General features: G+C 36.6%; 2 protein-coding genes across 3 annotated transcripts; one reads left to right on the top strand and one right to left on the bottom strand.

Moving 5' to 3' along the window:
• Nucleotides 1-1,015: 1,015 nt before the first annotated feature.
• Nucleotides 1,016-3,251, top strand: LOC140812209 (WPP domain-interacting protein 2-like). Its single transcript, XM_073170433.1, has 3 exons — nucleotides 1,016-1,125; nucleotides 1,325-2,444; nucleotides 2,699-3,251. The coding sequence occupies exons 2-3, from the start codon at nucleotides 1,388-1,390 to the stop codon at nucleotides 3,121-3,123; spliced, it is 1,482 nt and encodes a 493-aa protein (XP_073026534.1). The 5' UTR covers nucleotides 1,016-1,125; nucleotides 1,325-1,387; the 3' UTR covers nucleotides 3,124-3,251.
• An 11,710-nt stretch (nucleotides 3,252-14,961) lies between these two features.
• On the bottom strand, nucleotides 14,962-19,995 carry LOC140811854 (uncharacterized WD repeat-containing protein C2A9.03-like). 2 transcript variants are annotated; one of them, XM_073169965.1, is made up of 10 exons: nucleotides 19,064-19,771; nucleotides 18,820-18,976; nucleotides 18,460-18,627; nucleotides 18,209-18,295; nucleotides 17,498-17,632; nucleotides 17,284-17,394; nucleotides 16,675-16,766; nucleotides 16,492-16,597; nucleotides 15,761-15,847; nucleotides 14,962-15,670 (listed from the first exon to the last, which is right to left on the bottom strand). In XM_073169965.1, the coding sequence occupies exons 2-10, from the start codon at nucleotides 18,955-18,957 to the stop codon at nucleotides 15,257-15,259; spliced, it is 1,338 nt and encodes a 445-aa protein (XP_073026066.1). In that variant the 5' UTR covers nucleotides 18,958-18,976; nucleotides 19,064-19,771; the 3' UTR covers nucleotides 14,962-15,256. The 2 variants fall into 2 exon arrangements, with proteins under 2 accessions (XP_073026066.1, XP_073026065.1); XM_073169964.1 differs by lacking the exon at nucleotides 19,064-19,771 and adding an exon at nucleotides 19,794-19,995 and having other exon boundaries at nucleotides 14,963-15,670.
• Between the last annotated feature and the right edge of the window lie 3,270 nt (nucleotides 19,996-23,265).

Below are 23,265 nucleotides of genomic sequence, written 5' to 3'. Positions count from 1 at the left end.
CGTCGAGTCAAGTAACTCGAGCAGCAAGGAAAATCGAGTTTCAGACATCTATGATTTATGATTTTTCCGTACACCTCATATATGAAATCATAATGTGAAACATTGTATGCCAATAATGTGACAGAGTAGCATCTCGTTAACCAAATCTTCGGAATCCTCCTAGGTGTATTCAACTCAATTTTTTTATTCATGAGAAAAATAACAGGACAAGTTCTAAATTCAAAACAACTCACCGAATCGCCAGTACAAAATGAATAAAAATTATAGACTTATATATAATAATAAAGCCACCGGCCTTTAAGTGTCATGCTGCGGGGGGTTTGGGCATAATATAAGCTGGAAAGCCTCGACAGTCGGATGAATTTTCGTGGTTTTGTATTAGTTAATATAATTTATTTGGTTGAGTAAATTAGTGTCCATTTTTCAATACTTAATGGTGTGATTAAAATAATATGTTGCACAGTCCACTCCCTCGTAACTTGGCTGCACGTGGCTACAAGACTTGCAACTCTGTTTCTTTTTTCTTTTTACAAAAAATGGTGTGAGACGGTCTTACGGATCGTATTTGTGAGATGTATCTCTTATTTGAGTCACTCATGAAAAATTATTACTTTTTATGCTAAGAGTCTTGCTTTTTATTGTGAATATAAGTTGGGTTGACCCGTCTCACAGATTAAGATCCGTGAAACGGTCTCACATGAGACACACTCTGTTTTACTTAGTATATAAATAACTTATTTATCAAATATTCTACTTAAAAAAACAACTGAGATAAGTAACAAGTCTAAGTAAAATCATGTAATATTTCATATTTACCCTATGAACTCATTTACGTGTGATATTATTTAAATATTAAATTATATATAATATATAAATATTAAAAGTTGTAAAAAGTTTAAAATTTGTGATGACAAACAAAGTAGACATAATCAATGGACAACGCACACTTGTTGTCGAGGGGGGCATCCTGTGGGTCCCATCAGCATCTCCCTTCCTTCCATTGCTAATTTCGGTCAAATTGTAAAATAGGAACCAACTGATGTTTTTACGCCTACAAATGCCCAAACCAATCCTCGGCTAGGGTTTCATTTCTTGCCCGATTTTTCGTTTCTGGAGCCCATTGAGGTACGTTTAATCAACCGATTCCCCTCTGATCATTTTATTTGGCGTCGCTTAGAGATTGGTTTCATTGAATTGTATTGGATCTCGAGGGAAATTAGTGGGATTGGATATTTGCTTTTCTTTTGGAGAATTGCCTCTGTTGTCGTTAATTTGACACACCGGAGTAACTGTTGTTCTTTTTTCGATCTTGATCGCACAATAGTGGGGGGAATCTTAGAAGTTGATAATGTATGCAAGTCAGAATTAGCTCAGTTTTTTTTCCTGGATGGATTTCGAAAGTGAGATTCTCGAATCAGTTGAAAATAATGAAGAAGGGGTTGTTAATGTCTCAGCAGTAGAAAAAATTGGAAATCTTGATGAAGCCAAGGTTCAAAATAATGGGTCTTACGTAGAGGAAAATAGTGGTCCCGTTGAATCACCATCTGAGACGAAGGGAAAGAAAAGTGAAATTTTGGGATCTGTGAGTTTACCTCCTTCGGTGATCGATCATGATGTATCTCCGTCCTCTACGATGACAAAGAAAGGGAGTGGATTAAAGAAATGGAGAAGGATCAGGAGAGAGCCAAATAAGGTCGGGGACATCAGTGTTCAAACTGGGAGCATGACAATGAATGAGATGTCGAATTTGGGTCGGAATTCAATTAAAAGAGTGCAAGTTCATCCCGACAGAAAGGAAAGGAGTGAGGGTTCTGTTTCATCTGCTAATGCGAGGCTGAGAAGCTTGGATGATTTTGCTCTACTTGATGATTCTGGGTTGGAGTTGCAACCCTCTTTCGCTGCTGGGACAGATTTGGGTAATCGTGAGGATCAGAAAAGTAAGTCTCCAACCACAGAAAGTATTACCCGAGTAAGGGGGATTAGGAATTTGAGTGGAAAAGATTTGACTCACTCAGTGCGGCGTGGTATGCAAGGAAAAGGCAAAATTGACACCGGTAAGAGGTCCAAGGGTGAAAATATCAAAATCGAGAAAGAAAACTCACATTCCAGCACAGAATCTGACTCGCGAAGCTACAAATTTGTGTTTAAGCATGGAATGCCCTATGCGAGAAATATAATTCGAACTGAAAAGTTGATTGATTACAATGAAGAGAGTGGTGATGAAGGTCAGGGCATTGAGCATCAACTTAGCAATGGTCTTCAAGACGATTTTCACAAAAATGGGGAGGGGGGATACAAAGATACCTCAACTGAAGATGTGGGTGCTGACTCATCTTGGGAGGCTAAAGACGAGAGGAGCCCGAATAATGGTTCCTCTGCGGATATGGATCCTCTTGTTGAATCTATCTTTGCAATCCAATCTGTTCGGGAAATGCTAGAAAAAGGTAATCGCATCTTGAGTTTTCCCTTTTACTAGTCATGCTAATTGTCATTTTAATTATGTTTTCTTTTACATAATAAGCTCTGAAGGAATGGGAAAAAAGTGAGATGTGGCTGCAGCAACACCAAAAGACGTATAACCGTGTTTTATTACTTATCTGAATGCATTAATAAAGTTGGTTGAATTTTATGAAACTAAATTCTAATTATGGGCTCTGTTTTGTGTCTATTTTATCAACCTTTCATCATATGGACGCAGAGGTGCTAAAGCTTAGTGAAATTGGAAAAGATCTTACAATTGCTGATCTAGAAGCGGTAAATAGAGACGTGGAAACAGAAATTGAGGACCTCTTTAAGCGAAAGATAGAAGCTGACGTGGAGCATCTCGCTATATCAAGGACAGTCCTAAAGTTGAGGGATGGCGTTGATCAATTCAATATATTGGAAGAACGAAGAACTCTGCCTTCAGATATGGTGAAGAAAGATTCTATGCTTGAGAAGGAAGCCAAAAGGTTAGAAACTTTTTGTGATGACACTGCAAGTGCCGATGAAACCCTAAAGCTTCAGACAAGGGTATGCAAGTACACGTCATGTTTCTTCATCCAGCTTGTATTGTTGGTAGTCATCTTAGTCGTCTTTACATTCCAGGAATCACCAAAATATACAGGGGTTGTTCCCACTTAGTGCTATGGGATCCTCTCTTTCTTATTCCCCGTGTGTAAGATACTTAGAATCAGGGGTTGAAAAAACCCATGTTTCGGTTTGTTAAATAGATGATTCAGCAGCAGTCAGGTATTTGCACAAGTTTTGAACTCTATTCTTCATGATATGAACATAAAATAAATTGGGCATAAAGATGCTTATACTGAAGTTTAAGCTGTATTTTCTTCTCCATTCCTGTACGATTTCTTTTTTTCGATTTGAAAATGCAAGAGTTGAAAAAAAATTTCTAACGTAATGACCTTTTCAATGCCATTACATTTAAATCTTTGAACTAATCCCATTATAATTTCAAGTCATGGTCTGTGGAATTTGTCGAGCTGCTGTTGCTTGAAACAATTGGGCACATTTTATGACATCAAATTTGAAAAAGGGTATAAAACGTAAAGCCATAGAAGTCGTGTGCAGCTATAGCAACCGAGGAGAATTAAGATATAGCATAAGGAATTGACAACTCTGGTAAAAGGAGATGACAGGTTAAAAAAAGTCAAAAATATTGATGGGCACTCATGAGTTGCATTGTAAAATCACGAGAAAATGCCTGGAAAGCAGTTGAGGCTTCTCTACGTACATTCATGGAGCACTTAGATTTTCAATGCCCCATTTCCATTATGGTGCTGTGCTCTCATAAATTTTAAGGTGGATGGATATTTTTAAATCAAAATGATTTGAATGATGTTTAGATGTTATTTTTTCTAGTAAATATGGTGAGACCGAAATTACCGAAAAATAATCATACCGTACCGACATTTTTTTAGGTATACCACATTTTTTCGGTATATCGAATTTTTTTTCGGTATCATTATGGTATTGGTGTGAATTTTTTCCATAAAAAAATTTCGGAATTTCGGTATCGGTACCGGTATGAATTTTTTGATATCGATATTTTTGCCACGGTATACCGAAAATCCACCCCTAGGTGAGACAATGCTCTTTTTCAATGACAAAGGTTTGAATGTTCTAATATTGACCGGTCAAGATAACATGTGTTTTCTTAGAATTTTTGGAGAAATTATCATTTCTATTAAAAGAAAAAGATTTGACATATAGATGAATAAAATAAAGACACGAGACAATTTCAAAACATAGCAATAAAAGTTAAACAAAGGTTCCTATTTCACCATCTAAAGTTTAAAAACATTGTCAACCGACCTAATTAACTGGAAAAAAAAATTCCTAAAAACATACGAAAAACCTAAGAATTGAAAGGAATGTGAAGTAAAAGAACTACTTGGTCTCAATTTCAGCTTCACTCAGTTTCAGCTTCACATTCTGATGCAGGCAGTTGAGCCAGTAGCATTTGGTGGCAGTTCTAAATCAGAAAGCTTCACCTTTTTCTTTTTCTTCTTGTTCTTGATCAAAATCTTCGAACCTGAATTCTTGATATCATCATTTAAGCTGACATCACAACCTTCCCAACCTATGATGGATGGTTCCCAAGCATCAAGTATACTTTTCACATCCTCAAATTCACCACCCTTTTGTCCGTGTACAAGATCAGCACTCTCAAAATATCTCCCCGCCAACATCATTAGACCAGCTACAGCTTCGAGTTCCTTCAATTGAAAGTCACCCATCTTCAGGCTCAGACGCTTCCGCCCTCTCCTTGCTGTCGAATTCCACCCCGTCAAATGTACCGTCAAATCGTCCCCTCCGTTTTTCTTGCCATAAGCTAGAAGTTCATACCGATCACGGTTTTCGGGGTTTTCCTCATACGATAAACAAGAATCGGAGCTCGTCTTCTCTATGGAAGGTGGACGAATACCCCTCCAATTCCTATCAGGGTGTTTCCACATATGCCCATACACAGATTTCATCGACAGAAAAACTTTTCGACAAACCGGACAACTCGGTCTCTTGTCAATATCAAAAGCACCTGCAAAATTATCAGCTGCACGAGGGTTTTGTCTCTTCCATATCACATATCGATGAACTTTCAGCTTATTCTTGAAAATCAATTTTGTTTGCTTCCCCTTTTGAGAGTGAATTCTCATGTGACCACCTAGAGCTTTACCAGACTTGAAAGTTTTGTTGCATAAATCACAAACACTGTTTTGGCTCATCTGATCCTTGTGCAGCAATCGTTCGATATTTGGATCCTCGGTATCCTTTTCTCCAGCATCTTTTGATATTTTCAGCTCAATCAACAATTTTCCTCCTCCAAGAACGGACTTAGTCTCAACAGATCGATTGTTATTTCTTTTCTTTATTGACTGTGATGCAAGATCTTCCATACTATTCATCTTCATTGACAACAACACAGGAACAACCCCAGCTAAATTGTATCTATGGTATATATGTATGCATCAGCATAACAATGAAGTAAAAGAAAAGGACCAGAATTTTCCTCATGATATTGGACATTAGTAGGTAAGGTAAATGGGAAATTTTTTATTTTTTATTTTTTGAAGAAAAAAGGGCAACCTCCAAGAACTTAGCTGCTCAGCAATCCTAGATGACACATAAAACAGTAAAACACCGACCCGTGGAAAGATGAGACTTTTTTCGATCGGAAGACTTGGATTTTGGAGAAGACGTGCATTCTTGATTATCTGAAAGAAATCAGCCAAAAGAACACAAATCAGCTAAAAACATATATTAAGGCTATATATGTTTACATATCTTACACAATAAAAAAGCTCAAAACTTCAGCTCCTGTAGAGAAAATGCTTACCCTTTATCTGAATTTGCGTGCAATCATCCATGTTCTTCCTTATTTTTGAAGATATTCTGAATGGATATGTTCATATAGGCCACAGCCAAAATAATTGCTCTGGAAAATGAAGAAAAAATGCGCTGATTAATGAAAAAAAAAAGATAAACGAAAGGGTGGAGTGATTGGATTTTATGAACTGCCAAAGAAAATTGGCACTTTCACGACTGAATCTCACTTTTACTATTTTTTTCATTTATTTTTTTCACACACATATCCACATCATCTTTAACTGAATATCTATCATTTTATTTTTTAATGAATTACAAACTGATGAAAAGATAAGATTGTTTAAGGTTATAAGTATCTTATATATATGTTAAAACTGATTTCTTTTTCTCTCTCTGTTTGGGCTAAAAATAATTATTTAATTCGAAGCCCAATGAATGTAGAAATTAATTAAAAGCCCATCAAACGCATCGGGTTGATTTTTAAAACCGATCACGAAGCACTGAAAAAGGGGGAAGATCGTGGGAGGAGAGGTTGAGATCGTGGCATGAAGAGCGGGGAACATGGCTCATGGGGGAGTGGGAGGAACCGCACAGTTTGCAGAAAGAAAAAGAGGACATCGGCAAACAAAAAAACACAACACAACTCTTCAACACAGACAAATCTGCAAATACTCTCTGCAAAATTTCCAATATTCAAGCAATAGTCTTTTTCAAGCTTTCAAGCATATTTCTATTTACGTCTTCTCGTTTGTAGATTTCAGCAACTTCATATTTTATATTTTTATGTCTTGTAAATTTCTACAGTTTATTGAAAATATAAACGATGTCAGAGATTTATTCCTCAAATCCCAATAGTTTTCTTTATTTTGGCGTTATAGTTGTTTTAGGAGATTAGAACCGACGATCAAATTTAGAATTCACAATCGCTTGTTTTTAGAAGTTAGATTTTATCATTTTCATACAAATCGGTGCACTTCGCACCTGGCACGCCCGCAACACCAAATATTGTGCAAACATATTTTTGGCACGCCCAGTGGGACCATCATGCCGCCAAGAAGGAAAGAAAACGTCAATCAAAGAGACGGGAAGTTTCTACCAAGCCAGGAAGAGACTCATGCTCCACAAATAGAACAATCGGCTTCTGAAGAGCCGACCAGGGAGTTGGATTTGCATCCAAGTCATGTTCCAGAGGTATATGCTCATATTTCAAATCATTTGGTTGAAACGTTGGCTGCGATAAAATTTGAAGAAATATCAGAAGCACTGTCCAAAGCTGTGTCTGATTGCTTGAAGACAGTATTGGGTAAACCGAACCAATCAACCAACAAAGAGCAAAATACCATTGTCAAAGAGGCTGATCAGGGGAGTAATCAATTCACTGAACTCGACCAGGGAGCAGGACACTCAAAGGCTGGCGGTCCTCGCCGCCCAGAGTTGGCACTCCCAAACCAACGGGAAGGAAGTTACACACTATCACATAAAAAAGAGAAAATTTTAGGTGGAAGAGTTCGGCCATATCCACGTACAGATGGAGCAGGGAGTTTGAAACAACCTGTCAACCAAGTCCATGCGATTACTAATCCTTTGTATCAACCAGGAATGGATGATGATATACCACACTTGGGTTATCATGGAGTTGATGGAAGTTTCCAAGGATGTAATGCTGGTTACAGTACAGAGGCTCAGGCTCGGGGGGCAAACTATTATCATCATCTGCTCCCCAACAAAAGCGCAGCAATGATCGATCCTGATATGGTGAGAGAAACTGTGCAAGAAATGTATGGGCCGGCTTTGAGACAAATTGGCCGTCCAGAATTTCACAAGCCATACCCCAACCACATAGATATCAACAATCCATTTCCCAGATGTTACAAGGTACCAGATTTCAGCTTATTTTCTGGAGAAGATAGTCAATCTAGCCTTGAGCACATTGCTAGGTTCACTATAAGGTGTGGGGAGCTGGCAGACTTGGAAAACTTTATTACTTTGAAGATGAGATTGTTCCCAAATACCTTTACTGGCACGGCATTTTCGGGGTATGCCGCACTTCCTCGAAACTCAATCTTAAGTTGGAAAGATATGGAGAAGCAATTCCTTACTCAGTTTTACCGAACTGAGCCTGAGGCGTGCATCGCTGATTTGTCAAAGATATCTCAGAAAAAAAGAGAAACAACTGATATGTTCATTGATAGGTTCAAGAAAACAAAGAACAGGTGCAAGGTGTTTCTGCCAGAGACTGAGTTTGTCAAAATAGTACAAAAAGGGCTAGACTTTGAGCATAAGAAGAAGTTTCAGGATATGGAATTCAGAGATTTCTTTGAACTTGCAGCAAAGGTTGGGGAGTACGAGGAACTATTGACAGATGAGTCGTCTAACAAGAAAACAACAATGGAATCTTATTACCAAGAGGTGGAAGATGTTTTGGCAGAAATTCGATCAGCTGGTTCATATACGGTTCCCCTGCTAAAAACGAAGCTGACAGAACCTGAAAAGAAGAATAGCTCCCAACCTCCCAAGGACATGCAGTACACATTCAATATTTCCAAAACAGATGACATATTTGATTTTCTGGTTAAAGAAAAGTTCATCGCTTTTTCACCTGATCATCGGATGCCTGCTAAGGATGAGCTGAAAAGTCGAGAATACTGTAAGTATCACAACTCATACAATCATTCCACTAAATTGTGTTGGGCTTTCAAGAATGTTCTGCAGGAAAGAATCAACAAAGGAATATTGAAATTCCCTAACAAGCAAGAGTACATGGCAGTGGACAATGACCCATTTCCTCCTGCGGCATCGGTAAACGTGAACATCACAAATTTGAGAAATTTGTTGAATGACAAGAGAAGAAGCCGATTCTTTGCAATGAAAGACCGAATAATTAAGAAATGTTGGATTCCGAAAGGTCAACTATTTGAGGCCGCTGTAAGGTATAGTACTAATCAACTAAGAACATTTCAGCAGCGTTTTCCCAGAAGTGTTGGTGAATCTGCGGCCTCTAGGCCGAAGAACAAATATTTATTCAAGAGACCAGTGCTTGAGAATCAATTGTTTACAGGGGAGTCGTCTCGCAATCAGCACCAGAGATACTCGAACAGGAGGAACGTGAACAGAGTTGAACCACGAAAGATAGAAATCAGGAAGAAGTCACTTTATCATGATAAAAGTCAGCGTGTGAATGAAGCTCCGGTGAGAAAGACTGTAGAGGTCAGGGAAGTTCGACCCAGATTTGTACGTCCAGCCAAAAAAGAATTCACCCACGAATGGAGAGTGGCCCAACACAGAAAATTCCCTAGGCCACCAACTCGAACCCAGAAAAGAAGGCTGTTGAGGGAAAAAGCGGCTGCAAAAAAGGAAGAACTTTCTAAGGTAGACAATAAACCCATACATGATATGCCAGTCATCGAATCACAAGCGGGAAGTGGGTCAAACTTTGGTAGGTCCGCCACTGAAGATAAGTGGGTCGACGAAGACGATGATTTACCGAGTGATTATGAGAAGCAAGAAAGGAAAACATTCAGTTTCTGTATAGGGAAGTTCCACATATCAGTGGACTGTGCCACAGGATTGACGATACTACCAGAAAGGTTCAAACTTGTCGAGGAAGAGTGCGGGGAGTCAGTGTCTAAAGTAGCGGTTGAAGAGATGAAGGTTGGCAACAAACTCCCCGAAAGAGGTTCAGGAGTTATTATCAGAGAAGATCACCCTAACAAGCCTAAGCATGTGATTTTGGAAAAGACAACAGCCGATATGACTAATGACATAAGGTCTTTATACATTAAGGCTCATGTGAATGGCAAGCCAGTGTCCAAAGTGTTAATCGACAATGGCTCGGTAGTGAATGTCTTGCCAGTGAGGATGTTTAAAAATTTGGGCAAAAATGAAGAGGACCTAATCTCCACAGAAGTTTCTGTTGCTGCGTTTACGGAAAAAACCACTAAGAACATTGAGTTTTTCCCAGCTGATGTTGTTGTGGGGAGTATGTCGTCTATTTGCGCATTTTTTGTTGTGAACTCATCTGCCAACTTCCAAGCTTTGTTAGGCAGATATTGGATCCATGCAAATCAATGCATCACATCCTCAATGCACCGGTTCTTTTTATTTTGGAAAGGAGATTACGTGGAGATTGTGGAAGCCGATGCACAGCCTTTCCAAGCTCATGCCAACACAGTGGAGGCCAGATACTATAACGGGGATTTCGGGCCCATAAAAGTCTGTGGCAAGGATAGAAAAAGGAGTCTAGTTTACATGCAGTCCCTAACCCCAAGTTCAGTGTTGAACCAGATACTTAAACCTACTGTCTTCGGGCCATATAGGCCGATGATTCAGCCGACGATCGAGGAGATCGATGATTGAATACAACCAAATGGAGAAAGAGGTGGCTGCAGCCTTCGTGTGGAAAGTCTACATGCAGCAGGTTTCGGATAGAGTATGCGATGAGGAACAATGGAATATCCATGGGACGGAAGTGTTTTATGAAGATGAGTTCGAAGAGGAGCATGAAAAAGATGAGATTCAAGTTGACGAGTTATTAATGGCGCCATCTCAACTGGAAGATGGCCAACATGAGGTACAAGATCCGTTAGAAGATATCAACTTAGGAGAACTTGATGATATGTGAGCACATTGCTGGAAGAAAGAATTAAGCAAGATTTGATCAGCTTGTTGAGAGAGTGAGTAAAGAGAGAGATGAACTTTTATTCAGCAGGGAGTTGGCCTTATGGCCATTTTAGCACATGTTCTCTTTTGGTTATCTTTGCTTGAGTACTGAGAAATATAGTAGCGAAAGTGGGTTCCACAACCATTTTTGTGAGTTAATTTATGGTTTGAATAGTAGCATGTCGAGAGCTGGGTCTCTCACTTCTTGAAAAGAAATTTTGAATGTGGGGAGTTGACCAGGTGGCCACTTGTGCATACATTTGGATTGATGTTTTTGTAGAATGTTATGAAAAATCATGGATAAAGTAGGCTACAAAGCCACTTTTACAAATTTGTATCGATTAAAGGAATGATAAGGTGTGGGGAGTTGGGCAAGCCGATTTATATTACAAGCAATGTGAGAAGGGAGTTGTTTGGATTAACTCAGAATAAACTCCCCAACAACATCCAACATCACATTCAAACCCATCTCCAATCCCCAACAACATCCAACAATCAGAAGGACAAACCAACAGTCAACAGATAGAGAGCGGAGCCACCGCATGCAAGAGCAATAAGTAGACAGGTATGCGGGAAAATGGTCCAAATGAAGTGCAATGCATGCAAATGGCTGCTTGGGTAGGGGAAATGTGACCCAAGTGATGTGCAACACACAAAGAAAATATTAGAGTTACCTCTTGGATGCCAACTCATGGTAATATGCACGTTCATTAAACAAGAGAGCCAGTGATCTAGCGAGGAGTTATGCCAATACATGGCTTGAATCAGTTGTTTGTCAGTGGCGTGCACAAAACCACCCAACTCCCCACAGGAACTCGATACTAGCAAAGAAACAAAAGGCAGTGGTGAACCGAGGAACCACGGCAGTTGGGGCGCCGGTCTAGCAAAGAATGACAACGACAAAATTTTAATGTATTCTGGTTTAGGCAAATTCGCAAACACCATGAAGGCACAATGGATCAAAATAACTTATGGGTTGGCACGACCGGCGTAGTGGAAGAAACAAGGGACGAAGATGGAGCTAAGATGGTGATTTGCGCAGAAGATGCACTCACGGAGCTCGAACCAGGGAGGCGCAATGAAGAAGAGCCTGTAGCCGTGATGTGGTATGAGAAAAAGAAATTGGTGAAGAAGGGTTGTGGCCAGATTTTCAAATCCAGAAATTGAATGAAGGAAGTGATGGTGTGGGATTATGCAAGATGGAGCAGGAGAAATGACGGCGAAGAAAAGGAGAGCAAGCTCTAAGGGGCAGCGATCTTCTAGCTGCAGTGAAGAGTAATCGGACAAAGGGGAGGCAGGGAGATTGAAGAAAGCAGGCAAGGGAGTTTTGAATCTGAAGAGTGAATAAAGCGTGAATAAAGAAAACCAAGAGACAATGGTTTGAAGTCCAATTGTGAATGGGCTTGGTTATTCAGCCCACTATCATAAGCCCAATTCACATGCAAATAAAATCGCGGGCCGCTACAAGTACAATTGAGTTGGGCTGACATACAAGCATTTTGGCCCAACGGGCCAATGCTTGCGGGGGGCAATTGTTTGGGCTAAAAATAATTATTTAATTCGAAGCCCAATGAATGTAGAAATTAATTAAAAGCCCATCAAACGCATCGGGTTGATTTTTAAAACCGATCACGAAGCACTGAAAAAGGGGGAAGATCGTGGGAGGAGAGGTTGAGATCGTGGCATGAAGAGCGGGGAACATGGCTCATGGGGGAGTGGGAGGAACCGCACAGTTTGCAGAAAGAAAAAGAGGACATCGGCAAACAAAAAAACACAACACAACTCTTCAACACAGACAAATCTGCAAATACTCTCTGCAAAATTTCCAATATTCAAGCAATAGTCTTTTTCAAGCTTTCAAGCATATTTCTATTTACGTCTTCTCGTTTGTAGATTTCAGCAACTTCATATTTTATATTTTTATGTCTTGTAAATTTCTACAGTTTATTGAAAATATAAACGATGTCAGAGATTTATTCCTCAAATCCCAATAGTTTTCTTTATTTTGGCGTTATAGTTGTTTTAGGAGATTAGAACCGACGATCAAATTTAGAATTCACAATCGCTTGTTTTTAGAAGTTAGATTTTATCATTTTCATACAAATCGGTGCACTTCGCACCTGGCACGCCCGCAACACCAAATATTGTGCAAACACTCTCTTTTGTAAAAGATTGTGAATTCTTTATAAACAAGTTAAATTGAGATGTTATAGATAGAGTTAGTTGATTAATGGTGTTTTTTTTTTAATTTATTAAAAGTTATTTTATGTTTTATATTTTCTCAAGTTTTTTGTGTTTTAAAATAAATGTTGATGAATGAATGAAGTTGAAGCTTATACGTACATTTTAACTTTGGGATTATATTCCGACTATTATTGGGGCAGTGACGGTTGAAAGAAAAGTTTGTTTAATTTTTTCCTGAATTTTCCGGTGATTATAAATCAAAGATAACGAGTTTTAAATTGTTTGTCTTTAATTAAAAATAAAATCTACGCATCATAACTGTAAAAAGAATCTTAGTATATCTCTTCACCCGTGAATTATGATTTGGTTAACCAATTTGTTAAAGTGTGAAAAGGTTAGTGTTTAACGTTAAAATATTTACCCCTCTCACAAATACGACCCGCGAGACGTCTCAAACAAGTTTTTGTCTTTTTTATGTTGTTTCCATGTGTGTTATTCGACTTTGATTGATAACTGTTAGGAAGAAAACTTAATTTCATGAAATATCTTTAAAATTTTGACATAATTTTAACTTCTAATTATTTTCTTAACAAAAACTTGTGTGAGATGGTCTCACGGGTCGTATTTGTGAGACAGATCTCTTATTTTGGTCATCCATGAAAAATATTACTTTTTATTGTGAATATCGGTAGAGTTGACCCGTCTCATAGATTAGGATCCGTGAAACGGTCTCACATGAGACCCACTCTTATTTCTTACTATGAATTTTCACATTTCTATTGTGCTTGCGTCCCTGTATCTATACTTCTATACTTCTATATTATATTATTAAGCAAGAGCCCTTTAGAGTAACTAACTTTTGGTGTCATGGTCTGTTTTACTAATTATATATATTAATAAACTGTTAAAAAATTAATGCAAATCACATGTTGGTTAGTGGATAAAGTCTTTGTTTCTTAGCTATGAAGTTGGTAGGTTCAAATCCTCTTTGGGTTTTTTTATTCCTATTTATTTTTTAAGTTCATATATATATTTAAAATAAATTATAAAAAGTATTGTATAAGCACGCAACGCGTGCGTCGATATACTAGTTATAATTATGATTCGAAGTAAATGTGGCCACATTAATTGCAAGAAAAGGGTTATACCACCATTTGTGTAAGCATTTAATGGGATTTTAACTAAGATTTAGTCGTCTTATTTATAGTAAAATTGTATTAAAAAAATCTATCTTTTCAATTTTCATAATCAAAATGTTAATAAAGCTAATGTGGTGAGAATTTCTTTGGTTCTTTTTTTTTTTTTTGGGAGAAATGATTGCAATGAGTTATATTGTTGATGCTTGAACCACGAGCTTTTATATTAGTGTTAATCATTAAAGGGTTATTTAATGCTTGATTATATTGTGGAATAATAATAAATATTCTCCAATTGCCACAATGAAGATTGTGTTAGCGAAATATTGTTCAGGGAGATTTGGATCTATTTGAAGAATAAATCGAAAAAATGAAAGGGTATATCTATGGAAAAAAAATCTTTTTTAAAATTGTGATAATGATAATGTATCTCGATCTCAATAGTTACAATATTGGTAAAAACTATTTATTTATTTCTCAAAAAAAAATTCTTTATTTAAAGCTAAGATTATTTGACACGATTAGTTGAGGTATTATGTACGATATTACGAGAATTGTAAGGGATTGCACTTTCGGTTTATTTGATTTTAGAAATATAATAAATTTCATTGTGCTCGCCTTTCTTTGCGTTTGCCCCTTCTCAAATTGGGAATTGTACCCTCCAAAATTTTATTTTACCAACAGCAAAATTATGAAATCCTTTTCATTTACTGGGGAAAAAAATGAAACTGGAGAAATAATATATATCCTAAATATTTGCTTTACTGACTAAAAATAAATTTAATTAATTAAATTTAAAATATCTTAATTTCTTTGCACGGGATTCATAACTCATGGATTTGGGGAGTAACGAACTTAAAAGTGACACATCGGTGCCTAATTAAATCATATTGACGATCATATGTTGAATAATCTCAAGTTAATTATGCTTATTAGCGGAATCTTAGAAGTTGCGTAAAAATTGTTAATTTATTTTGATTTTTTAAACTCATATCACAATTAATATTGCCATACGAATAGCTACTGAAACATATATATTTAAAAATAATGAATACGCATGATTAAGATATAGATTCATTCAATAATAGACAGATGCAAACACCATGCATCAGCTACCATCTTTAAACCAACATTTCATTTTTTACTGCAACTTTAGAGGGTATGCTGGTCTTTTCAATATAATGACTAAAAACACCAATGAAAATGAGTTTATATCAAATTTATATTTGATATAGGAAGCCAGGTTACAAGATCAACGTAAAGGTAAAACCTAAACGAAATTATGTCAGTCAAGTGCCTAGATAATCCTGACCTCCACTTCACAAGGAAAAACGAGTCTGACAAGATCTACGACCTTCTACTGTACACCACTTCCTCCTAATACGACGAGAAGTAAAACCAAAAGACCAATTACATGGCATGTCTCCATGCACCAACAACACGGACTAGGGGAACTACAGAATACTGTCAAGATACGAATACTGGTGGCGTCTGCTAAACTCAAGGAGGCTACCATAAGTACGATCCCATACACCAATAAAAAGGGACTCCGTATCAGGACTATATGAAATGCCAGATATCTCACCAAAGAAATCAATTTCCTGCTCCTTTTCATACCCACTATCAACATCAAAAATATGGACAAAATCCGCAGGTTCTGCCATGGCCATGAATCTTCCATCAGATGTGTAGCGGATGGAGCGAATGGCACCAATATTACTCTTCAGGACAGTGAGTGAATTGGCAAGATTTCTGACATCCCAAATTCGACAGGTTTTGTCTTGGTTTCCAGTGGAAAAGGTTAATCCATCAGGGTGCCACGCTGATGCAAAAGAGTGGTCCAAGTGACCATGCAGGGACGCAATTGCCTAACAAGATAAATATCGTCACTTAGCATCGCTGAGGCTTGATAAGAAGTTCCTCAAGTTTTTACATTATGCATGAAAAAAGTGATATACCTCGCCACTCCTAGAATCCACCAATATACCAACTGGATCATCTCCAACAATTACCAGAAGCTTACCATCAGGACTAAGAGAAGTATGCTGCCAGTATTTCAAGAAAATCCAGTGGCATGGTCAGAGAGTACAAAACGAAGTATATGCACAAGCCTTTGATACCAGTGCACAATCCCTGACCCCAAATATAGTAGCACAGTACTCTCCCGAGAAACGAACAACAATTTTTTTGACAAAATAGCAGAATTCGAAAGTTGAACTTTCTCGGCATCCAGAATTTTAGGTCTGATTCGGATAAAGAGAAGCACATAATAATTGAATGTAATAACCAGGAATGTCTTAAGGAAACCATAAAGGGAGATTTTCTCTCTTTTTAGAAAAACATGCAACTCATGCCACTTCCACAATAGTTTCTTTCTAGTTCCTCCTGTTAATATTTCTACTAGCTCATTAATATCGTTCTCCCTAAGATAATTATTTTTTCATCATACAGGCACTCCAGAATTTCGGTATACCAAGTTCAAGAACAAATTCCGACAACGTTGGTCAAATTATTGATACTCGCTGGCCAAACCAAAAAGTCAACCAAACACATATTCTCCAGAATATATGGGTGTATTTATGTAAATTATGAATCCCGATATTCGCAAAAAGTCATGAATTAGTTTGCATCTCTAAAATAGATCAAATTCATGCATTTCTGCACACACACAGGAAGGAGGGAGACTTACATTAACTGGCCAAGGAAAACGAAAATGTTTAGACAGCTGGAATGTTTCCATATCAAAATCTCTGACTCCACGATCATTATTAGAAGCTATAAAATGCACAGCACCACTGAAAAAAGTCACTTTCAGGAATGCAGAAAAAAAATGGTTTATTATCCACAATATCTATAAATAACAAGCAAATACCTGCTAGATGTGTACATCTCAACTGCATTAGTGATGGCATTATCATCATAGGTTGTCCGTGTACAATAAGAAATTCCAGGCTTATCCACATACTGCCATGAAAAGCGGAACAAAATTGCTCAACAAAAAAAAGTTAATATTTTATGTGAACCAATTAAAACAAACTAACACCGCAACTGAGATGTCAGCAAACTGCAATATATAAAAAACCTCAGGTATAGAATTATTTTTGTACATGGGCTCCTAGTTAGGCTATCAATAATCCATTTGATTTTTTCACTTTTATGGCTAAAGTCTAAACCAAGGTTACCAGGGGAATAACATGGAAGTAAATAAATCCATACGACTAAAAAGAAATTCACAAAAGCATGACCCACTAGATTGATGAAAAAAGTTAAACTTCGCTGTTACAACCAGATCACAAATTAAAGTATGAACATGGATTGGAAATCATGAAAGTACAACTTACTCTAAATGAATCCTAAAACGACATGGGTCAGCAGGAGTATTAAGACCTCAAGATATCACCATAAATATCGACAAAGTCAAAGAAATAAATTTTTTTGCTGTTCCATTAGTGGACTTCTAGAGAAAAATTAACAATCAAACCTTGCAGATAAGTTCTCCCTGAAATCCTCCTGCAACAAGCAGCTTATCTTTCACTGCTAGTGTGCTGACCTGGGTCTGAGTAAATCCTTCTAACAAGCTTCCAGGATGTTTCTGCAGTGGGTAAAAGGAGATCATGTCTCGAAAAATAGTTGATAATAAAAATAACAGGAAAAATCTATAATTAGCATAACAAAAGCTCCCACCAACCACTAACCTCACATGGCGCCACATGTCCTGAAACATTAAGAACTTCAGACTTGGAGCATGTTAACGATGACCAATGCATCACTGAAAAATGTGACATGAGATATACATCATGCTTTGATGTAGCCCATACCAGATTTCTCAACTGCGTTCGGATCAATAGGTCAGTCAAGAAATTCCAAAGAAGAGACTGTCTAAAAGTTAGTGATCAAAGAAGAAAATAACAGCAGGAAAAATAATCAAGAGAAAATAAAAATAAGCTCCCAGCTTTTTTGCCAGCTAGTTGTTTATATCTCCCAATGTTAACTCAAAAAACAGCAGCAACTAACCAAAAATTCATGCTAAGAAAGTCCTTAATTTATTTCCATATCGATACAATAAAATAGGGAACAGAGTTCTAGCTCTTGTGATGTCACTAAACACAAGAACAATAAAGGAACAAAACAAGATGTATCACATGCATATACAACGTGACATTCATAATTCCTCCCCTTAGAAAAAATTCTTCTGCATGTATATGGCGTAGTAAAATTGGGTGTCCCTTGCCTCAGACTAAATGTTTCGTGGGTGTGACAGCATAGAGGGGAGTGTGAGCGAGTGTTTGTGCGAGAGAGAGTGAGAGGATAATTCATATCAAGGAAATTTGAATGAAAACCATCTTTATCAGTCAACCCCCCAAAAATGATGAAGTAATTATGCTCATAAAAGCTACTCCATTGACCTGAAAATGTAAAATCGTGGACTTCACAGATCTTGAATTTCGTCTGAATTCATAATAAGACTCTCCTTTCTCAGTGGTCTTGCATTCCTAATTACAAAACAAAAACAGCTACTGAGTTAATATCAAATGAAAAAAAAAAGAAAATCAATAATTCTCATATTGTTCTAATATAGTCTGCCTCTAAATTATGGTGAGCCTTTCCCGAGGTATAACATATTGAGGGTAAAAACTCATAAAACAGACACATCCACCTTTTCTGATCCCTCACCAGATTGAGGAATGTTTTCATAATTCTTATACTGTTCTAATCTAGTCTGCCTATACTTCTCCCTTGTTATGCTGAGCCTTTCCCAGGGAATTCCTTGTATATCTCTGCCTTTCCTAGCTTCAACTGCAGTGGTATCTTGCATTCTATCATCCTGCATGAAATGTATGCACACGTGAGAGAGAAAGAGAGCAGCAAGTGTTCATAAATCTTGAAAACCAGACATTAGTTGGCTGCCATGATTAATAACTGTCTCACAGAATCAAATCTAGAAAAAGTTCACTCTGTTAACTCAGACATCAAAATGACCACGTGTTAAATCCGCATGCATCATATTTAAACAAACCATAGAATCATATTCATCGACATCAGAATCAGAGCCCCCATCTCTTCCACGGAACTCATTATCCAGCTCATCGTATACATCCTCCATTTGATAGTCTTCTTCCATGCGTTCAGAGTTGTTGTCTTGGTGATGTGACATTAATTACAGAATAATGGATCTGCAAAATCAAATAAGGTTCAGTGATAACAACTATGTGCACTTTGTTATAACAACAAATAATTACAGCAGGTTTTTTCTAGCATACCTAAGAATGCAATGAACCTGCCAGTTGTCTGATTATTCATGTTAAAAATTAACATCAATCTACAAACACAGCAATGAGGATGTACACACACCAGATAACATCCGAAAAGCATAAACAAGTGACAGCAAACTTAGCCACCTTTTGTTCAGTTTAAGTTCAAGAGGACAGCCATCAATCACGACGATCAAAGTTGAAGTTTCCAAACATTATGCTTTTCAAAAAATTGAGAATCAAGCATCTCTACAATTCTGAAATCAAGTGATCGCCTTCCAAATAGTCCAATGATTAACTGTGTGCTGCTATTTTGATCACCACCATGTAACCAAACATATCTCTGTCATAGAAGATCTTAAAACCAAAAGGTTTTGAAGCGGTGAATGTCAACTACAGGAGAAAAAAATATCTTCCGAGCGATGAGCAAAAATGCTAGGCGCACAATAAGTCAGTAACAAAGAAGAAAGGCCAGCGTAGCAGTAGTTTCAGAAGAATCATACAAAATCACAATCACGACCCTTGAAAATTCAACCAATTGGAGTTGAAGAAATTCAGGCAAAAAAAAAACAAACGTCAACTCACACTCCATCCATGATCGCACTAAAATAAGAGCATTAACCACCATTCATAACATTAAAATTTTCCCCGAAACAAAACGAAATCACTCATAGATTAAGTAGAAAACCTCAAATTCGTCTAAGTAACACGAAAGGCGAAGAATGGAGAACACACTTACGAAGCTCCCCCGAGCTTGGAGTGCAGATTACGTTATCGTAAGTTAATTGCGCATGAAACTGGTTGAAATCAAAACACAACCGAATTTTCTGATTATGTGCTACCGGAATGTTTCGAGAAGGGAGAGGGGGAGGGATTCAAGTGTATCTGTCACAATCTACATCCACGAGTTCATCCGCGCTTTAAATTCACTACATTATAGTTACCCATCACGTTTAGCAAATTTTCCATTATGCCATTGTACATGTGTTCGCAGCCACGTTGAGCGGGGTATTATTCACTAAAAAGCAGCAAACCCCTTCAAAACTGCGAAATTCGACTTTGACCACACATTTTAAATTTAATTATTGGGATGGCACAAAGTATTTGATAATCTTTTATTTATTTCTACTTCACAATTTGTAAAAACTTGAGTGGAGGAAAAAGTGGTCATTGAATCTGATGTTCTACTTTAATTCAAGATATACTCCAGCCTTAATCATTTTCAAGATTTTTGCTAACAGAGAGTATCTGAAATAATATTATTTAATAGAATATATATTATATGTTGAAAGCAATTATTTTTATTGAACAACATAAAACGATCAAAATGTATTATTTAAACTGTTATATGATCTCGAAAATTTCAGTCGAATTTTATCGCATTTCCATCTCATAAATTCATAGCAATTGTTAGATTTTCATGGATTGTAAGTTGATGCAATGATTAAAAAAATGTATTGTTAATGAGCAATAACTTCATTTGTTGTGAAAACATGGTATTCGAAATTAATATAATTTAAAGTATTGAAGTTGGTTGAATTACGTCAGCTATCACTTGCCATAAACAAAAAATGCTAATTGTACTAACTACCTTTGTGAAAATTATATAAAAAATATATCATACTCACGGGAAATTTAGAGTCCGATCCCAGCAAGTGTCATTAGTCCAGACGCAGGTTTTGAAATTACCCTGAGCCTGAAATAACAAATAAGACCGTTAGGAGGGAGCCAGGAGGGTGTCCTGGCATAGCCACTCCGACGCTTAAGTCAGACCGAGGATATATAAGGGGAACAGCTAAGGGTGCTGCTGAAAACAATATTGAATTATTAATCATACGCTCAAACCTGGTATTTATAGGAGAATACCTGGGCTTGTCATGGGCCATTCACCTGCGGGCCTTATATATAGGTCAGGAGTTTGGGCCGGATCTTGATGAGTTCATCCCTAGGGTATCAATATATATATAGAGCTTCTTGTTTTAAATCTTTAAATTTTGTGTTCAGTCTCTATAAGTTAAAAAAATGTTTATGCACTTTTATTTAATGCAATTTTTTTTTTTTTTACACTTTTTGGGTCCTTATATTTTTCTACATATGAAAATCAATATAAAATATTGAAATTATAGTATTAATATACTATATTTGAATACTTATTATTTTATATTTAATATAAAATAAAAGATTTTAATTATAAAATTTGAAAAAAATATTAACATTAATATTTGTTACACTTGTTTGGGTACTCAAGTATCATGTTAGGATCAAATGTTTACCAATAGCTAAAAGTTATAACTGTTAATTAAGACGCAACTTTATTTTCTTTATATTTGTGGTAGCGCAGAGTGCACCTACTTGGATATTAATTGGTCGGATTGTTAGGCCTGTGAATCCAATGAGATACATGTATATCTACTGATACGGTCACATATTATTTGGAGATCAATATTACCATTTCTATGATGTCGATCATGTCCCTAGAAAATCTTACTTCAGTTTTTACAGTCCAACTAGTCAACTAGATTAAGCTACGTAGAATCAGCAATTTGACTTACAAGAACTTCCCAAAAGGTCATTCATCTCAGTATTACTGTCACTAATGCACGCTCAGTATTCCCCTAAGAAGTATATAAGCACGTTTTTTAGGAGACTTGAACTTATGATCTCGCTCTGATATAAATTGTTATGATCAAGCAGTCATCACTATGCCAAAAACTATATTTGTTAGCCAATGCACAACTTTATTAACTTATACTTGTGTTGTGCAGAGTGGACCTGCTTGAGTGCTAATGAGTCGGGCTATTAGACCCATAATTCTTGGGATGTGATGTCTATCTGCTGGTGTTGTTTCATAACTCTTACAGATTAGTTTTATCATCCCTACTATCGACCTTGTTCATAACAGAGACAATATTGCCGTTAGATCTGAAGTCACTTTTTTACGACTCACCTAGCCAACTAGATCAAGCGGTACAACCTCAACAGCTTGACACACGATGACTTCTAAGGATGTCACTCATTCCAATATTATTGTCATTCATGCACGCTTAACACAACATATCATATATTAATATCATATTTTCAATGTTTTGTACTGATTTTTATCTGAGAAAATATGTGTCATTGATATCATTATTTGCTATATATATTGGTTACTCAGATATATTAGTAGCAGATATGAAACAGTTAGTGCTAAAATATCATATATTAATATCATATTTTCAATGTTTTATATCGATTTTTATCCGAAAAAATATGTGAGCCCATGGAGTGCAACTTTTTCCGTAGATCGGTACATTCAAACATATATTTTTTTATAACAGAAACTGAACACAAAATCAAATTTGGGTTTGAAGATTTAATGACAATGTATCCAATTTTTTATATTTAACTATATGTTATGTTATTTTTTACTTAAAACAATAATATATTATATACAAATAAATTTTTCCTCTTATGCATTTGGACACTTTGATAATATTCAAGGATGGCAACGAGGCAGACAAACTCGTCTTAAACCCACCTTACAGTCCGACGGATCCAATGAGTCAAGACTTGTTGGACTCGCCGACTATGAAATTATCTACGGACTCCTCGTATCTATGGATGTTCATCGGTTAGTTTAGTTCGATTTTAACGTTTATATCTGAATTATAAAAGAATAAGTCTCTTGTGAGACGGTCTCACGAATCTTTATCTGTGAGACGGGTCAACCCTATCGATATTCACAATAAAAATAATATTCTTAGTATAAAAAATAATATTTTTCATGGATGATCCAAATAAGATATTCGTCTCACAAATACGACCTATGAGACCGTCTCGTACAAGTTTTTGCGAGTACAAAATTCGACTTTCGGTTCAGTTCAGTGTTTGGTTTTTCAGTTTTTTTCAATTTTACCGGAAGTTTGAACACCCCTACTCATATCATATTGTGATTTTTAAAAATCGAGAATTTAATGCTTAAAAAATTTATAATTTTTTAAATCTAAAAAATATTAAAAAATAATATTTATATACATAAATATGTACTCGCACAACGCATATCGAAGACCAGTATAAAAATAACCGCGCGCTGATTGCTAATATCATATTCATACAATATAATTTCCCTCCTTTAAAAAATTCAGATCTCATGTTTTATAGGGGAAGTTGGTGAAAAATCCCCAATCATAATATATCTTTGGGTTCACTCCCTACTCACAAAATTGTGG

The sequence above is a fragment of the Primulina eburnea genome, chromosome 14 (genome assembly GCF_022965805.1).
Source record: "Primulina eburnea isolate SZY01 chromosome 14, ASM2296580v1, whole genome shotgun sequence".
Lineage (NCBI taxonomy): Eukaryota > Viridiplantae > Streptophyta > Magnoliopsida > Lamiales > Gesneriaceae > Primulina > Primulina eburnea.
The sequence above is the reverse complement of the archived record's forward strand: the minus strand, read 5'-3'. Positions and strand labels throughout refer to the sequence as shown.